At 52.1% G+C, this 18,916-nt stretch overlaps 1 protein-coding gene across 2 annotated transcripts in view; it reads left to right on the top strand.

Annotated features, from left to right (window-relative positions):
• The window catches only part of Sult4a1 (sulfotransferase family 4A member 1), a 29,877-nt gene extending 12,545 nt beyond the window's left edge, over nucleotides 1-17,332 (top strand). Inside the window, exons 2-8 of one of the 2 annotated variants that reach the window (XM_028788774.1) lie at nucleotides 632-762; nucleotides 2,379-2,459; nucleotides 2,841-2,967; nucleotides 6,498-6,592; nucleotides 12,752-12,890; nucleotides 14,618-14,746; nucleotides 15,873-17,332. In XM_028788774.1, the coding sequence (XP_028644607.1) occupies nucleotides 632-762; nucleotides 2,379-2,459; nucleotides 2,841-2,967; nucleotides 6,498-6,592; nucleotides 12,752-12,890; nucleotides 14,618-14,718 (674 nt within the window). In that variant the 3' untranslated portion in view covers nucleotides 14,719-14,746; nucleotides 15,873-17,332. The remainder of the gene's footprint in view (nucleotides 1-631; nucleotides 763-2,378; nucleotides 2,460-2,840; nucleotides 2,968-6,497; nucleotides 6,593-12,751; nucleotides 12,891-14,617; nucleotides 14,747-15,872) is intronic. The other variant, XM_028788773.1, reaches the window with a different exon arrangement.
• Nucleotides 17,333-18,916: the final 1,584 nt, after the last annotated feature.

Here is an 18,916-nt window from a genome sequence, read left to right as displayed (position 1 = left end):
TCATCACCTCAGCTCCTTTTGCAAAGGAACAGTCAGAGTTGCACCAAGGTCCTGGGTCCTCCCCACCTTGGGTGTTGCGTATCGTCTTTCCTTGCCATGTGTCTCCCATGGTGTGAACATCAATGTTTTCAGGTCTTGGGTGTTTCATGAATAACAAACCCAGGAATGATCTGGAACATTACTGTTGACTGTGTTTCCCTCAGTATGTTCCAGGAGCATGGATGGCATGTGTGCTTAGCTTAATTGACTTTGGGCAGATGAAGGAATCATTTGGCAGCTGAGGTCATACCCCTGCCCTCTGAGCTTGGTCACTCCTGAATCCAGTGGAAAGTTCAACTCTTGGGAGCCTCAGTTAAACTTGGTCCCCACCACAGTCTGTTGGTAGTGGGCGCATTCTGCTTGTTTTCCCAGCTGTCCTGCCCTACTGAACACCGAGGAAAGCTGCAGGCTGGACACTGGCAGCCGTGGTGGGATCAGGCCTCACGTCCAGCCTGGGCCTCTCTCTCAGTCCCTCTTCAGGTTACTCTTGCTCCCTGAGCTCTGTGCGTGCTTCTCAGGCAGCAGGGGCTTCTTGGACTGTGAGGCCGGCCCAGTGGCTCCTCTGAGCACCCTTCCTGGCCTCTCTACCCAGGTACAAGCTTACTGCAAGAGGTGGTCTACTTGGTGAGCCAGGGCGCCGACCCTGATGAGATTGGCCTGATGAACATTGACGAGCAGCTGCCAGTGCTGGAGTACCCACAGCCCGGGCTGGACATCATCAAGGTACTTGTGGGACTCCCTTCCTTCATAGTTACACCTGCTCGGTAACAGTGGCTTCTCAAGAGGCTCCTGAGGGCTCATGGGACAACTGAGGGCCTCCAGAAAGCTCCAGCTAGCCAAGAGGAAGAGACTGACAGGTCTGAGTTTTTGACTGTGACCCCGGGACCTGTCAGGTACAGATGACTGCTGTCAGCGGCAGGAGGTCTACAGGGTGGAGGGGAAATAAATACATGTGTTTGGTCATGGATTGAGGGAACACAGAGGATGCAGCAGATCCTGGTCCTTTCCTCATCTGTCAAGGGAGTCGGGAAGGACGTATTTGAATAAAACCTTTGGTATCAAGAATGAGATTAGTGGGTTGGAGAGATGGCTCAGCGGTTAAGAGCACTAACTGCTCTTCCAGAGGTCCTGAGTTCAATTCCCAGGAACTACATGGTGGCTCACAACCATCTGTAATGGGATCTGATGCCCTCTTCTGGTGTGTCTGAAGACAGCTACAGTGTACTCATACATAAATAAATCTTTTTTTAAAAAAGAATGAAATTAATTAGGTGTGGTAGCTTCTACCTATTGCCTCAGCACTTAGGTGGCTGAGGCAGGAGAATAGCATGAATTTGAGGCCAGCCTGGACTGCGTGATGAGATCCTGTCTCAACAGTAAGAAGGATTGTGCATTCTGTCCCTTAGAGGTATCTGTACCTTTCTTTCCACTTCATCCCCCACTACCTCTGTAGTTCAGGCTTCACAGCCCTTAACTCTCTCTCCTACCTAGATAAGCATTGTGGGATACATCTCTGAGAGCCCCACTCCACATGTCCTGGTAACAGATGCCTCCTGTTCTTGGTGAGCTTGTTCCTGACTGGAGATGTTCCTCCAGTCTGTAGTCTGTGCTGGTCTCATTGACTCCTCCCTAGGAAACACTGGGAGTGTGGGGTGCCTCTTCTCTAAGTGCCCCACGTGTGGGTGCTGCTCCTGCATCAGGGGCGGTCGTCAGCTGACAGTTCCCACCTCGTAGGACAGGAAGTCGTGATGGCTACAGAGCTGGGGACAGTGCACCAGGAGGCAGCAGACATCTAAAGAACATCCAGAAGGAAGAGAGGGACAGACCGCACCAAGACTCAGGGTCCAAGGGGAGGCTAACAGGATGAGGGCCTCTGTGCAGAGGGCTGAGAGAGCCAAAGCTGCTGCCCATGATCCCCTGGGCTGCTGCGAGGTCAGAGTTGAGGATAGCTGGCTTCTTTAAAGCTGGACATCTTCATATTCTTATGGGCACTATTTTATGCCTGTGTTTCGTGTTTCCCCTGCCCCACAGACCCTTCCTCATTCTCAGCCACTCAAATCCAACCCCTCTGGTCATAAGGGATCGATCCCTCAGGCTGGGGACAGGGATTCTCATTATAACTCTCAGCCAGGTGTGTACCGTGTCCAGATGGCTCAGGCGGGTAGTTGGCTAGAGCATGTATTAAGTCCTGTTTGGTCAGGATCCTCCCAGACCTGTTAGAAAGGCCCTGGGAGGAGAAGAGAAGTGCGTGCGTGCGTGCGTGCGTGCGTGCATGCTTGCTTATGCACATGCATGTGTACACACATACATGAATATAACTGCCACACATCTTCCCACAGGAACTGACGTCTCCCCGCCTCATCAAGAGCCACCTCCCCTACCGCTTCCTGCCCTCTGACCTCCACAACGGAGACTCCAAGGTAACCTACCTCCCCTCTCTCATCCTCCACTTCCTCATTAAGAACCCTAGGCCTCTAAAACTCCTCCAGGTGGCACTCACTATCCCTGGCCCAGGGTCCCTCTTGGATCATGTGTGCAGTGCTTTCTCCATGCTTACTAGGTCGCAGTGGGTGTTCTCTCACGGTTGAACATTGGAGGATGGAGTTCACTGTGTTCCCTGTTCTTAACTCTGTCCTCAGTTACAAAGTTCCCAGGCATCTGTCTTCTACAGATGACGGTAGTACCCTGATAAAGCACTGCAGTGAAACAGTCACGTGCTCACCCGGTATGCTCAGCCCATGGGCCAGAGCCCATCAGTGCCTGGAATGAGCAATGGTAGCCCATCTTCCTGCCTCCCACAGGTCATCTACATGGCTCGCAACCCCAAGGACCTGGTGGTCTCTTACTATCAGTTCCACCGCTCGCTGCGGACCATGAGCTACCGAGGCACCTTCCAGGAGTTCTGTCGGAGATTCATGAACGACAAATGTAAGTGCCACAGGGTGTGTGTGCTCTGTCCTATAACTGCCAGCCAGTGCTGGGCCTTCCTGGGAAGCCCTGCCTGTAATGGTACCTCACCTGCCACTGTGCAGATGGGGCTTGAGTTATCGCCAAACGGAGGAGGCGCTGAGGCTGGGGAGCTGTGGCTCTTAGAGGTGGTACAGATCCTGGGACTTCTGAGTTCTGCTCCCCACCACCTTGTGGGTTTTCCAGTTACACGTCTGTCCTCCCTGCCTTTTAGTGAGGTGAGAATGACAACTGTGAACTCAGAGGCCCGGAGCTGTACGCTGTGAATGGTTGAGACCAGCGTGAAGGCCCCCACTGGGTGTGAATCATCACGTGGGCTGGACTTCAGGGGCTGGGAGTGATACAGAGCAGGGTGTACAGGATGTATACTTCCTGTTGGCTCCTTTCTGTTGAGGTAGAGGGAGCAGGGCTTTTTCACCCCACCCCACCTCACTCATCTTCTAGGAAATCAAGGCGCATAGGAGGAAGCAGCCCTGTCCCCATCTCTGTCTTCATCTTCACCCTGCAGTTCATCTATCTCCTTGGAACTACTGTATCAATTCCTCTTTGGCTCTGTTCCCACCACTCCCCCCAAGTTCCCCCCACGCTCCTGTGGGTCTTGTGGCTGGCAAGGAACAGTGTAGTGTGCACCCAGTCATGAGGAAGGGGTTACATCACAGGTTCGTTAGTCCACACTGAGACTGTCCTCTCCCTGAGTCTGAAAACACGTTAACTGTTCGGTGTGGCTCATCAGGGGTCCTGCAGGGAGGTTGTGAGTCAAGGTGACAAGAGAGTGTGTAACAGTGAAGCCTCACGTGCTGTAGGCCTCAGGGCAACCTCCAGGAGCTGCCTACACAGGTTGGGGTGCAGACACCCTGTAGAGTGGACTGCAGCAGGCACGCTGGGCTGCCTGCAATTGGAAAACCACAGGGACCCAGAGGGTTTCCTTCTGTTAAACATGGCTTCAGCCATTCCCAGAGCTGGTGTCCTATTCCCATCTGTGGTGGGAAACTGCAGCACCTGTTGCCCAGGGTCCCTGAGCCTGCCGCAGGCTCCCACCCAACTTCTTTCCCTGTGCACTATTGGGATGTCCCAAGCAGTCTCGCAGGTGTTTGAACAGCCCTCTCCTGGTTCATGGCATCAGACTTTCTAGTCTTAGTGCCCGTTCTGGCCTCATAGGTGCCCAGGAATAGCACCATGGTGACAGCAAGAGTCTGCTACAATCAGCTTCTGTACTCTCAGCCAGTGGTGTTAAATGTCTCCTGACCCAGGCTTCCCTGTTCAGTGCAAAGCCGCAGGTTCAAGGCTATGCACTCTGGCCTGTATCCTACTCAAAGCATCTGACATGGGTACTCACTTGCCCAGCTTCGCTCTTAGCCTCTCAGTGACCACAACATGCTGACCTTTTTCCCGTGTCCAAAGCTCAAAAGAAAATGACAGCTAAGAGAAGAAGCATTAAAACGTTATTTCCTGGTCAGGATGGTGGCTCAGGGCCATAATCCCAGCTGCTCAGGGACTAAGGCAGGAGATGTGCAGGCTCAAGGCCAGCCTGAGTTACAGAGGGAATTCAAGGGTAGCCTGGTCAATTTAATGAGACCTTGACTCAAAATGAAAGGTAGTGAGAAGGCTGGAGATATAGGCGTGCTTGCCTGGCATGGCTGGCCCTGGGTTTGATGTCTCCAGTATAGGACAGAGTAGAGGACAGAGCAGGCACTATGAGGAAGGTCTGCATGAGCATGTTGGTGGCCCAAGACTCCAGAGCTGGGGATAAGGGATGTCCAGGTCAAGTGGCATGCCTGTGGAACCTCTTTGGGCAGGGTCAGTTGGACAGTACGGTGCACTCTCTGGACAGTCTTCCTTTGACAGAAGCACATGGCGGACAGTCTGTGGACATGGTCACTTCACAGATGCTGTGTTGGCAGTGGTCTGTGGATAGACACTGACTTTGTGTACTGTGGGAAGTATTCCAGAGGTGACCTCTTCCTGGGTTGGGACAGTGTTGAGCTATAACATCCTGCAGGCCTTGGGTAAGTGGCTTCATGGTTTTAGTATAGAGAGGTGTGGAGAGAAACAGAGTTGTGGCAGGGCCCCTTCTCTCGAGGCCCAGCTCCCACTAGCATGTGTGTATCTCTTTGCTCTATGGCCGCAAGTACAGAGGGAATGGGGTGTCCCTGATCTCCCTGGTAGCAGTCAACAAGGTTTTCTTCTTCTTCTTCTTCTTTTAAAGATTTTATTTATGTATATGAGCACACTGTAGCAGTCTTCAGACACACCAGAAAGAGGGCATCAGATCCCATTACAGATGGTTGTGAGCCACCATGTGGTTGCTGGGAATTGAACTCAGGACCTCTGGAAGAGCAGTCAGTGCTCCTAACCACTGAGCCATCTCTCCAGCCCTTGGTTCATGGTCCTGGCTGGCCTTTCTTGTGCAGCATCTTGTCACCAATGTGGTCCAGGCCATCCGGAAGCCCTGTGCCTTGTCTAGGAGTGGGGAGAGTTTCCCCTTTCTTTACTAGGCCACTTGCCTTCCTCCTGTCCCAGGATCTCGTCTGCTTGGCCTGAGTTCCATGGATCCAGACCACATGGAAGCAGACAAGGGCCCAGGCTCCCATGGCAGCTGATCCCTGTGACCTGGCCTGGCCCTGCCCTTTCCTGAGACTTAGCTCTGTAAAATGAATAGATGTGCTAAGTGGGCTTTGCAGAGGTCAACCAGGTGTGTCTGAGTAGGGTGTGACAGGCAGGGCCACTGTGCCCCAGTACAACTCCTTACCCAGGGTGCTTGCAGGTGGCCATTTATGCCTCTGCATCTTCCTGCTGCTCAGCAGGGTTTGAGTACCACTTCTGTCTAGTATCTCACAGAGCCTCCTCTGGGATCCCCCATGGCAGCATGGCATCATGGCCATCAAAGGGCTGCACAGTTCGGCCAAAGAGATGGGGGCACTATGGGACTTGCCCCTAGGAATGCTGTGACATAGCTTGCAGACTGGGCCAAGTCCTCTTATACATGCCAAATGCCTAGCCCAGACCCGAGGTGCCGTGGCAAGGGGAGGCCACGCTGTGGGACATCATGCCTGTGTGTCAGCGCAGCATTCCCACCTGTCTTTAATTGCAGGTTTCTCTGAGAATGCCTGGTGTCAACCAGAGGTCATGGGGTGGGGCCTTGTTTTGGAACTATCTCAGAGCTTCACACATCCCAGCCTACTCCACCTGCCCCTTTGTTCTGATTTCTCTGAACATTGTTTTCTCTCATTGGCATTAGCCTATGTACCATGTCCTCAGATCTTCAGAGCGTTCTCTGCCATGTCAGGTTACCAGGGCATCTTTACTTGGGATGGGTAGGGGTGAAGAGTGTTGACAGGAGCAGGAGGGCATAGGACCTTTAATGGTTTCTTCCTTCTAGGAGACCCCGTAGTTTCCTTCCCAGCAGCTGGGCAGGAGCAGGGCATCCTGTGGGGGCAAGAATGCCCGCACAGTTTCCCTTCCCAGCTGTGCCCCTTTCCCTGTTTCCACAGTGGGCTATGGCTCCTGGTTTGAGCACGTTCAGGAATTCTGGGAACATCGAATGGATGCCAATGTGCTTTTCCTCAAGTATGAAGACATGCACCGGGTGAGTAGTTGGGGGTCGGTACTCTGTCCACCTTGCTCAGAGACGCTGTCCACGGTGCTGGAGCTGTCCGTGGTGCTGGTGCTGCTCAGGCTTCTGGTGTCAGCACCAAGTGGAAGCATCAGAGGGATCTACACAGTTCCTTCCATGTCCAGGGATGCAGGTGGGCATACGTCCCTGGTCCAGCACATGGCCTCTGTTGGGTCAGGCTGGGTTCCAGTGATGTCAAGGAAAGCCTGTTTCTTGACTTTACTGTCTTAGCAACAGGAACAAGACTTTGGCCATTCTCATTTGCTGTCTCAATGCCATCACCTTGGTGATTGTGTGAGGCAGTATGCTGGGGTAGTTAAGTCCCTCTGCCTTCTGTGTCAGCTTTTGGGATGCTTGTGACCTTGTGTGTTGGCCTGTGGCACTTCCTCCGTGTCTCTCCTTGGTGCTCAGGGAGGAAGGTTGCTATTGGTTATTATTGGTATGCCGGGGTAGTTAAGTCCCTTTGCCTTCTGTGTCAGCTTTTGGGATGCTTGTGACCTTGTGTGTTGGCCTGTGGCGCCCCCTCCATGTCTCTCCTTGGTGCTCAGGGAGGAAGGTTACTATTGGTTAGTGTGGATGTGAAGTCTTACTCTGTGCAGGTTCTGCTGGGTTTGGCTGTAGTGGGGAGCACTTGGTATGTGAGCATTTTGGGTGTCTTGGTAGCTGCATTGTCTTCTCTCTCTCTCTCTCTCTCTCTCTCTCTCTCTCTCTCTCTCTCTGTCTTTGGAGGTAGAATTTCTCTGTGTAGTCCTGGCTGTTGTGAAACTAACTCTGTAGACCAGTCTGTCCTCAAATTCAGAGATCTGCCTGCTTCCACCTCCTGAGAGCTGGGACTAAAGTTGTGTGCTACCATCTCCCAGTGATTTCTTTCTTAAAACAGGCCGAGAGCAAACCTGGCCTTGACTTCTCTCCCTCTCAGTAGCCTACCCTTCCTTCCTCTCCTGTCTGAGGCCTCTCGTTGCCCTGGCCCCACAACCCTCAAGCTGCTCTGTCATGGTCTGCAGTGATTCACTACTTCATACAGCAGGTAATGGTTCCTGGGTTCCTATAACCCAGCCTTCTAATGATACTTGACATGACCCCCCCCTTCCTCATTTGGCTGCCAAGATACCACCCTCATCTCCCATGATCCCCTTCTCTCAGATTTAATTGATTGATTGATTGATTGATTTTGCCTGCGTGTATGTATGTGCACCACGTGTCTGCTGGTGCCCGAACAGGTCAGAAGAAGGTATTGGATCTGGAGTTAGGAATGGTTGCGAGCCACTATGTTTATGTTGGAAACCACACTTGGGTCCTCTGCAAGAACACCAAGTGCTTTTAACTGCTGAGCCACCTCTCTAGCTCCACGTCTTGCTTTGCTTGCTGTTTTCCCATCTCCTGACTGAAGATACTTGCATGCCACAGGCCTCAGCCCTGGCCTTAACTTTTCATCTTTTCTTCTGTTCACTTCCTGTGGTTTCATTCCTTTGCCATGTTTGGAGCCCTGCTGTCACTGTACACACAGCTGGCCGTGGGTGTCCCAAGACACACGTCTGTGTGGGTGTCCAAGGGAGATGGAGGACCTGATGCACCCAGACCAGCCTCTTCCCTCATCTCAGTTCATGGCAGGCCGCTCTCCCTTCCAGGATTGCTCAGGCAGAATTCTGTATTTGTCCTAGTGTCTGTTTCGCACTGTATGTCTGTGCCCCAAGTCCTGCTGGCTCTGTCCTTAAATCCTCACACTTACACAACCAGTTGCACCCAGCTCTGCCTGTCTGTCTGTCCATGGCTGCCTCTCTCCATCCTGTTACTGAGTTATAATCTGAGCCTTTGCACCTGGCTTCCTCCCCGGCCTCTCTACCAAGTTCTCTCATCACAGTGGCTGTGCCTCTTGGTCTAAAAATTCATCATAGTTTATCTTGTCACAGCCCATGTGGCTGTGGGTGAATGTCCCAATTCCTGGATACCTTAACCTCCCTGACTGCCTTGTTACTGCTTAAACCTGTCCCCAGCTTCTGTTTCAGGCTCGTGCATTCGCTCTTGCCATCCAGAATGTTCTTCAGATATCTATGTGGTTTGCCCCCTCACCTCTGTCTCATAGGCCCACTTTGTCAGCAGGCCCCTCACCCTCTTGTGTGTGTGTGTTCATGTGTTCACATCAATTGCTGACAGGTTTCAGACTCTCAGCTACTGCTTTCAGAGTGAGACACCTACCCCCTTTCCACAGGAAGACTGAAGTGCCGAGTGTCAGAAAGCCTGTGCAGACCTCTTGCTGGAAAAGGCTAAGGGTACACAGGTCTGGGCTGCAGAGAGCCAGGTTCAAGTGTCCTCTTGAGGGTCTGAACCAGGGCCGACCAGGGCCAAGTCATGCTGCCCACTGTGTCAGGGGGGAATGGGATGGTTAATGAGAGGGGCTTGAGCAGAGGTCAAAGAGACCGGAGATGTGTTAGAGCGAGTGTGGCAGCCTGTGTGGACTTCCACATGACCTTGGAAATCTGATTGTGAATGTGTTGAAGGCACAGGGTGGAGGTAAGAGGCTTATGAAGGGATCTGGGTGACGATGGCTCCTGAGCACCAGGAAGGGCTGAGTAGAGGCTGTGGTGATATGGTGTCCACCGTATCTCCTAATCTGCCATCCTGGATGTCCTCTCTGCAGTGACTCTAGGCTGGGTGTATGCACCGGGGGCCCATGGGTACCAGGAAACATGCTGTAGGGGAAGTAGAGGGAAGGCTTGTGCTATGGGGTGCTGCCCACCTGGTGGGACCTAGCCATCCTGCTGGGAAAGCTGCAGGGGATGCAGTGGGCACCAGGCTGATAGCCTTACTAACTACTGCTGGTGGTGGAGAATCCCAAGGTATCGAGGCCTGACCTTTAACCCCACAGCCAAGGGAAGATTCCTGATAGCCTGGATGCCCACGTTTGCAGAGAATCACAGGGGGATGGCTGTATTTCAGAGGATTCTGTCTATAGTCTGTGATTTGTTGATTCTGACTCTGAGGTGGGGAAGGAACATGCTTCATAGGTCAGTTACTCCCGTGGAGAGCAGGAAGCCAAGAAGGGCCAGAGGTTGGGGGACTCTTTTCAAAGGCCCACCCCTAGTGACTGCTTCTTCCAGCTAGGCCAGGCCTCCTAAGGATTCTGCTGTTTCCACAAACACTACCCCAGCTTGGGACCAGGCATGAGCATCTGGCTTTACGTGGGGCATTTTAGTTAGACACATGGCTACTGTCTGATTTTTAAAAAATCATTTAATTACGCATATGTGTGTGGGTTTGTGCATATGAGTGCAGGTGCCCATAGAGGTCAGAAGAGGGTGTCAGATCCCCCTGAATCTAGAGTGGCAGGCAGTTGTGAATGAATGTCACACATGGGTACTGGGACCTGAACTCCAGTCCCCTGGGTGAGAAGTGTGTATGCTTGATAGCTGAACCATCTCTCCAGTCTCTGCCTCCTACTTTTTAGGGTCCATCATCATTACCCCAGAGGTGTAGCTAATAACAGGAGTGCCCTGAGGGGAGATACTCACCTATAGCCAGTCACTGAAGGCATTGCTTTAGTGTCTAATCAACGTTTAGTGATCTTTCCAGAAACCTCACCTGTAGCTACTGAGGTGTTTGATGGAAGGAGGGTGGGAGGGTAAGATTACTTTGTTTGAGACAGAGTTTCTCTGTGTAGTCCTAGGTATTCTGGAACTCACACTTTAGACCAGGCTGGCCTCAAACTCAGAGATCTGCCTGCCTCTGCCTCCGGAGTATGGGGATTAAAGGTGCGCCATCATGCCCTGCCTGAGATTACATTTTTTTTTAATTTTAAATTTTTTATTTTATGTGTATGAGTGTTTTGACTGCATGTATGTCTGTGTACCACATGGATATAGTATCCACAGAGGCCAAAAGAGGGTTTTGGATTCCCTGGGACTGGAGTTATATAGGCAGTTATGATCTACCATATGGGTGATGGAAATTGAACCTGGGTCCTCTGGAAGAGCAGAAAACTCTCTTAACCACTGAGCCATCCCTCTAGCCTCTAAAATTACATCTTTTAGGAACTTAAGTTCTCATCTTACTGTAGAAAAACTATCCATGAGAGGGCATCTGCAGTTTCCAGTTGTGGAACAGGTGGGCATGTTTTTGTCTTGGCATTACAGGCAGAGCTGGGTGCTCCCCATGGATCTACTGTGTGTGTGTGTGTGTGTGTGTGTGTGTGTGTGTGTGTGTGTGTTTGTGTATACGTGTATGCTACATGACAACGTTAGTTCCTCTGTTTCTGCCTCTTGTCCTCTGTGACGCATGCCAGGATGGCTTGCCAGTGACCTTGCTGGGATTCTCCTCTCTGCTTTCCGTCTCCCTGTTAGGAGCACTGGCATTGTAGATGTATGCATCCGCACCCAGCTTTAATCAGATTCTGGGGATTTGAACTCAGGTCTTCACACTTGTGTAGCAAATGCTTTCCTCTCTGGGCTACCCCCCACCTCCCAGCCCTCACCTCCCCTTTAGCGCCTCAGCTGCCTCAGTGCTGGCAGTCCTGTCTTGGAGGCCGGTGCCCCAATTAAGGTCCCCCTTGACCCCCACAGTCAACCTGAGAGGTAGTCTGTCACTAGTGAGGTTCCCTGATAATGACAGGTGGCTGGCCAGCACTCCTGTCCCTGATTGTGGATGGAAGGTGCACCTCAGATGAGTAAGGAGTACAGTTAAGTTTGGCTTGGTAACCATCCAGCAGTTTTCCTTAACATGTGTCCAGATGCAGAACCAGTACATCCTCCAAGAAGGGTGTTGCATGGATGCCAAGCTGCCTGGAGCATCCTAGCCATCTGGTTATTTGCTGCAGCCCTTTCCTTGGGCAGTTTTTTCCCGAGGTCCGGTTTTATTTCCCCCTTGTTCTTTTTTCTTTTAAATGCCAGATGTGGGTTCTTCTTATTTACTTCGTGTTTGCTCTGACGTCTGTTGTTCACGTAGCCCGTTGTGCCATTCCTGTGCATGGGACCTTGAATGGCTATGTGCCTCCCTGCCCACAGGAAACAGAGAAGATAGGAGTGGGGACACCGGGATCAAGGCTGCTGGGTAGGTGCTGTGGGAATCCATGGAGGAGCAGATCCTTCTACCACAGCCTGTTGAAGTTAAAAAGCATCAGTTAACCAGTGTGTGCTGTGACCTTGCACAGCTTTAGGGACCAACCTAACTGGTGTGATGGGGAATGAAGAAATGACAGACAGACAGACAGACAGACAAGCTGGGGTCAGGTGGGAGATGTACTCTGATGGTGCTGCACAAGCAGCCACAAGGAAACTCACTGGGTTTATTGTATACAGCCTCACAACCAGACAGGCTTAGCTGATCTTGGTGGGGGTCTCTGTAGGGATGCAGTATCAGGACATAGACATCCAGGAGGAGGGAGGAAGAAGGGTATGTCAGCATCCTCACATGCACCCAGGGAAGGCTTTGCAGTTCCCATGGGTCTGAGGCATGGGGTTCCTTGGTGCATCTGTGCTTGTGTTACCACACATTCAGTCAGAGCTTCCTTTACTCCTGATGCCACCATGTCTAACTGGAACTGGCCTGAGGCTTTAGGTGATGGTTTCCAAGCAACATCCAGCATTTTCCTAATGTTTGGACAAGCCAGCTACAGGTGGGGTTTTGGGGACTTGGGAGGGACAGGAAGTTCCTCAGGACTTCCCGGGGAGAGCATGACTGCTGTGAGAGATGGTGTCCCTGCTCCAGCTGTATCCTGACTTCAGCTGTGGCGTTGTGGGGCCTGTAAGTGGTTCTTTGTCCAGTGTGCCACTTTGTAGGACTGATTTTCCTCTGTCCACTTTCCTGTAGCTGGGGCACGGGTCACCGGGGCACCTGTGGGTGCAGAGGATTCCAGAAGCTGGGTAGTAACTAGATCTTGCCAGTGATGGGATATTCTTTATTGCTGTTTATAAATGAGCCACAACTCTCAAAATCTTTTATGTGCATCCCCCGGCTCCCTCCTCTTCCCAGAGCCATGGGTTCAAATCCCAGACTTGCAGGTTTCCCAGTGGGCATCAGCATCTTACCCTCCTGGCTGATTTCCAGACTTGCCTGTGCTCTGAGGAATAAAGCCAGTCAGCCCTGTGTCCTGGATGCTGGCTCTGAAGGGCTGCTCTGCTCTCTGTCCTTGTCTTCCAGGACCTGGTGACCATGGTGGAGCAGCTGGCCAGATTCCTGGGTGTGTCCTGTGATAAGGCCCAGCTGGAGTCCCTGATTGAGCACTGCCACCAGCTGGTGGACCAGTGCTGCAATGCTGAGGCCCTGCCTGTGGGCCGGGGTATGTGTCTTCTCCCTCCTCCCTGCTTGGAACCTTCTGGATTTCTAATTTCTCTCTTGGTAGCAGCACTTGCTGGCTGGCCAATGCCTATTGAAGGCATGGTGCTCCGGGAATAGGGCATGCTCTGCCCGCCTGCCACGTGGTGCTGCAGTTCAACGGGGCAGCAGCTGCTGGGGCTGGCTCAGGCACTGGACAAGGTGTGTTTATGCAGAGCCATTCCCACAGAGGAGACCTAAGGCAGGGCTGTGGTGCCAAGGTGTTTTGCAATATAGGGTAGGTTACTGACTTAGCAGCCTTCCCTTCTAGTGGTTGTGAGTTGTGACCTGTGGTGGATTGGAAGATGGATCCCATGTGAGGAGATGGCCTCTTCCCTTCCCAACCCGGAGGATGCTGACCAAGGGAGGGGCTTCTGGGTTTGAGTGGAACGTATGACAAATGACTAAGCCTAAGGGCAGCCAGGCATGGATACTCAGAGCCAGATGGTAGCAGGAACAGTTGGTGGACAGGCAGACTTTGGGGGTGATATTCCAGACAGGAGTCCTCCCAGGGCCACTGAGTTAGTTTCTCAGCTCTTTAGGGCATGTGTTAGCTGCTGCCCAGTGGGGCAGCTTAGGTACTGAAGTCCTGGGATGTCTCAGAGCAGTGGCCATTCCCACAAGTCCACTCTAGGTAAGTATGGTCTAGGATTGCAGCCAGCTGTCAGCAGTGTGAACTGGACACTTCTAGAGGGTGAGAAGCTGTGAATGGAGATCTTAGGACTCTGGGTGCTACCCGAGGTGGAGAGAGATGCTGGGCTCTGATTGCAGCCTGGCTGCCTCCAGGTATGTACCGCTATCAGCCCTGGATCAGCTATAGCTTCTAGGCATTCCTGTAAGTTCCAGTTGCTAGGGGCCAAAGGCAGTGGCTAAGGGCCACAGGCATTTGCTAGGGGTCAGAGGCAGGGGCTAGTGGTCAAAGGCAGTTGCTAGGGGCCACAGGCAGTTGTTAGTGGTCAAAGGCAGTTGCTAGGGACCACAGGCAGTTGCTAGGGGCCACAGGCAGTTGTTAGTGGTCAAAGGCAGTTGCTAGGGACCACAGGCAGTTGCTAGGGGTCAAAGGCAGTTGCTAGGGGCCACAGGCAGTTGCTAGTGGTCAAAGGCAGTTGCTAGTGGTCAAAGGCAGTTGCTAGGGACCACAGGCAGTTGCTAGGGGTCAAAGGCAGTTGCTAGGGCCCATAGGCAGTTGCTAGGGGCCACAGGCATTTGCTAGGGGTCAGAGGCAGTGGCTAGGGGCCACAGGCAGTTGCTAGGGGTCAGAGGCAGTTGCTAGAGACCACAGGCAGTTGCTAGGGGCCACAGGCAGTTGCTAGAGCCCACAGGCAGTTGCTAGGGGCCACAGGCAGTTGCTAGGGGCGAAGTGCACTGGGCCTTGCTGGAGAAGGATGAACTCTGCCCCTCCAGAGAGCTGCTCACCAAACCACATCCCTTGTCCCGTGGCTGCATCTTCACAAGCATTTATTATTTTATTTGCAATTCTTTGGTTTTGCTTTCACCATATTCTGTTAACCCCTTCTGGGACTGCCTCCTCAGCCCCCTTTTGTTTGCACGTGGTGAGTGTGTGGTTTGTGTATTGCTCACCAGTCATGTGTGCTCCGCTGGGCACCCACATACTCCTTCAGAGGCGTTTGCTCTGTCGCTGTGGGCCTTGGTTTTGGTTTATTTCAGTTCTGTGGTTTTGTTTTCTTTTAGCACATTGCCTCTTTACTCAGAAGATCGCCTTGAGGTGGCGAGGATGCAGGGGCTCGGGGAGCCGGCTGCATTGCTTAAATTTGGTTCATGTCACAGCATAAATTGTCTTGATTCCAAATCCTACACCAGGTGGGTGACTCCTCTGACAAGCTCTCAGCTGGGAAAAAAAATAATCATGGAAAAATATATTTATAGTGTGATTGGTCTAGAAGCTTCTAATTTGGTCCCTTTGGTATCATTAGAGGGTGACAAGAAGAATTTTATTTTACTTTTCCAACACTGACAGATGATGTCTCATTAGCAAAGAGAGAGTCCTGGTGTGTCAGTTGTTTTAGCTCAGCTACTGGAGGGCTGTGGCTGCAGACCTGAAGTCCTGCTGGGATAGATTCGATGCAGGGCTATCCGTTAGAGATGACAGAGTTCTGACTTTAGAGCTTCCCCCTCCCCCAAACCCCATGCGTATAAAAGCACAAAGCCAGCCCACAAACTGTTTACCACTCCCATGGATGGGAGGTTTGGAATATAAACTCCTAATATCTCTCTCTCTCTCTCTCCCTCTCCCCCCCCAACACACACACACACACACACACACACACACACACACACACACTCACATACACACTCCCCTACCCTCCCACCCCTCACCTCCAGCTCTAGACAGCCCAGGACAGCAGCTGGGGCTATGGAGAGACTCACTCATTCTTTTGAGTGACGCGTTTTGTATCCAGCCTGGAAAGCCAGTTTATGCCGTGGGTATTTCATTCATTTAAGCCCTCCCCAACTTATTTTTAATTCAGGCTTCTAGAAATCTCCACCCTCAATGCTTTCAGGAGAGCTTCCTGTTGGCCCTTGGGATGATTTTTTTTTTAACTTTTGCAAATTCTCCAGAGGCAACTGATACACCAACAGCAGTTGGTCAAGCACTCCTCAGAGCATGGACTTAGCCCACAGTACTTTCTCTCTGGCAGGTTCATGGCAGAAACACCTGCCGTGGTAGGTTCTGGGAGCTAACCTGGAACAAGAAGTGAAGTCCCTCTCAGATCACAGGTGTGGATCTGTGTGATGCCTGGGGTGTAGTTGACACCAGACTTAGGGCAGTTGGTTCCGTTGAGTCTCGCCACAAGCAAGACTGGTCTAGCTCAGGTGGTTCATCCCACCCGGCAGGCCAAGTTCAGACGGGTCTGGCCATTCCTGAGGCTGCCTTTCCTTCTGAAACTGGTGGATACAGCCAGCTCTACTCTGGTCTGTGTTGCAGGAAGAGTCGGGCTGTGGAAGGACATCTTCACTGTCTCCATGAACGAGAAGTTTGATCTAGTGTATAAACAGAAGATGGGGAAGTGTGACCTCACGTTTGACTTTTATTTATAATACCGGAATCCGCGAACTTGCATGCTCACGGTCCCCAGACGCTCTACTAGCTAAAAGTCCTGTTTGCGTTCATTTATTCCTTGCTGGACACACTTCCGGAAGCTGCTTGGAAACAGCAGGGGGCGAGCCTGGTGGAGAGAGCCGAAGAGTAAGAGGATGCTGTCTACAGCAGCTGCCTGGCGTGTAGCGTTTGAGTCTCCACATGGTGGCCATACCACACACACAGGCAGGCAAATGTCTGCCCTGTACCCCGACTTATTCACTGTATTTTATAGTGCTTTTCACTGAAAATCAAAATAAATATCTGTCAACCAAATGCAAGTCCATTTCCAAGGGGGAGCAGGAGCTGTGCCGGGATGCTAGGAAGCTCTCAGGGGTCACTGTAACTTTTACAGTCTTTTCTCTAGGCACAGCTATCCTACCTTGTTCTGAGATCAAAGAATGAGTTGGGGGGAGCTGGCAAGGCGGGCATGTGTAGCCTGTGGGGTTCAGTCTTCTGGAACCATCCTGATGCCAAGCCAGGACCTGACCCAGAAACACCTCTATGCAGGCAGCTCTCTGAACACAGTGCAGAAGAGCCCAAGGAATGTTCCGGCAGGGAAGCTGGCCTGAGGCTGCGGATGGCATCTGAAGGCATTGGTAGTGTGTGAAGAGTCCCCACAGATACCAGGCTGCACCAAGAATCAGTGTCTTTCACAGCCTTCAGTTGCTCCCCAAGGCAGTGACTGACACACTCCTGCTGGCAAGAGAGACAACGAAGCATGGTTCTAAAGTCCCTAGTCACTGTCCCCATCTGCTCCTCCTGTGCCAAGGCTGTCACTCAGGAGACCCAGTCTGCAGGTTGACTGTCCTCCATGCAGATAGGATTGGCAAGCCCACCTGTGTGAGTGGGCACCTTAGCCCTCAAGAGTGTCTGAGGGAGCCATGATCCTGTATTCTACCCACCCCCACACCTACCGGCTCGAATTTGGCTCAAGTGATGACCAGATGAGCAGTGGACCAGGAGATGGCTGCTTGTGGGGACCAACTTGTTCTGTTCCTTGCCGGGTTTGGAAGAGTCTTAACGTGGTGGTGGAAGGCTCTGGCTGTGGAAGGGGCCTGCCGTGGGCCAGCTCTGAAGCAGGTCTAGTGGAGTTACCTCTGTCCAGAGAGAAGCTTGTGTGGGTCTGGTGCATGGTTCTCTGGGGTGGGCATGACAGCGCCTTTCCTGTTGTGTCTGGGGAGGAAGGCTGCTTTCTGTGAAATTTTCTTTCTATTTTTCTATTTTTAGTACTGTACGGATGTTCTGGAACCACACATGGTACTCTGTGCTTGCTTGCATCTTTAATAAAAGACACCTCCCCTGTTGGTGTGTTTTGTCTGTGTGCTGGGTAGAGAAGGGTCCCTGAGCGTTCTCCCCAAAGGATTATGAGCCCCATTCCTGCCCTGTCCCCTGGGAGTGGCTACAGTGGGAAAGAGCCTGGAGTGGGTTCTAATGAGGCAGAATTTGGTTGTTTTGCCCCCATGCAAACTTCAGTGAGTTGAAGCCTATGTACTGCTTCAATGACCTTTGACCCGGAAGTGAAAGGAAGGATGAGAGATTCTGGTGTTCCTGTGGATCTACCCCTGCAGTCTGTCTGCCTTTGACTCCAGCCTAGGGCATGGTGGGATGGAAACTGATCAAGTCCTTCCTGGCCATCTCCAGTCCTATGGGAGTGAAGTCTGGGTACCGTTTCCTCTGTAGAGAGGGACAGCCTTGGGTGAATGCAAACTCTGGATAGTCATATTTGTGTCCTCATGCTGTGCCTAGAAGGATCTGCCCTTAAGTCATTTCCAAACTGGACACACACTAGGAAGCGCAGAGGAAGCAGGGTGATGGAGTCCTTTGCCTGCTTCACCTATAACCCCTCAGCTTACACAGGACCTCAGTGCTACTGTGGCATCATGCTCGCCAGCAAGAAGACCCAGCCTTCCAGAGCTTTAGTTCCAGCCAGGGATGAGTCAAGGAGACTTAGGGTTAGTGCAGGATCAGGAGTGATGTCATGGGGCCATTGAGATCAAGCTAGCTCAGTGGGTAGAGCCCGTGCTGTACTAAAAGGACTGGTGTTTAGCTCCTCAGCTGTCCGTGAATGCAGCCACCCGTTATCCCAGCACTTGGGAGGTAGGGACAGGATTCACAGAACAAGCTAGACCAGCCTGTATTGGTGAGCTTTAGGCTGAATGAGAGACTGCCTTTATAATGTGACGAGCAAGCAAAGAGAATACTTGCTGTCAACCACCTGCCTCCATGTACACCCATGCACTCACATGCATATGTGTGTAAACATGTATGTACACCACACACATCCCCTAACCTCCCAAAAGACAGATGTTGCAGCCATTGAGTTCACACAGAGGACTTGGGCTTAGGAGATTGTGGGAGAGCAGGCCTGGCAAGCTCCAGCGCGCCCTGCACAGGGGCTGTAAGGAGGTTAGCCAGGCATCTGCTCACGGAGTGCCCCCTAGAACCTGAGAGCTCAGGGACGCCCCAGAAGGTTTAATCAGGAGGATGTTACCTGGTTAGTGTTTTCCAGGGCTCCTTGGCTGCTGGGAAGTTTCCTGTGAGGGTGAGGGCCCCTCACTCCAGCTGTAACACTCAAGCTAGAGGATAAGGGCAGGGCCTGTGTCTTAGAGGTTCTTTGTCCAAAAGCTGGGTTCGGAACATTCCTGGGAGAGTCCCAGTTATTTCTGCATGGCTCCTGCCTCTTGCTGGAGTGACAGGAGCACAGGATGAGGGACAGGTATCTCGAGTGGATTTGGAGGAGAGCTGTGCATTGAGCCGGGCTGTGGTAGGGAGCAGAACAAGCAGAGAAAGCTGGAGTCACGGGCTACTACTCATAGAACGACCATCCTTATGTTCCCCTATGGAAGGGCCTGGAGTGCAGGTCATTGGCAGCCTGACTTGGGTTCACA

The sequence above is a fragment of the Grammomys surdaster genome, unplaced genomic scaffold (genome assembly GCF_004785775.1).
Source record: "Grammomys surdaster isolate TR1022 unplaced genomic scaffold, NIH_TR_1.0 125767, whole genome shotgun sequence".
In the NCBI taxonomy this organism is placed as follows: Eukaryota; Metazoa; Chordata; class Mammalia; order Rodentia; family Muridae; genus Grammomys; species Grammomys surdaster.
The sequence above is the reverse complement of the archived record's forward strand: the minus strand, read 5'-3'. Positions and strand labels throughout refer to the sequence as shown.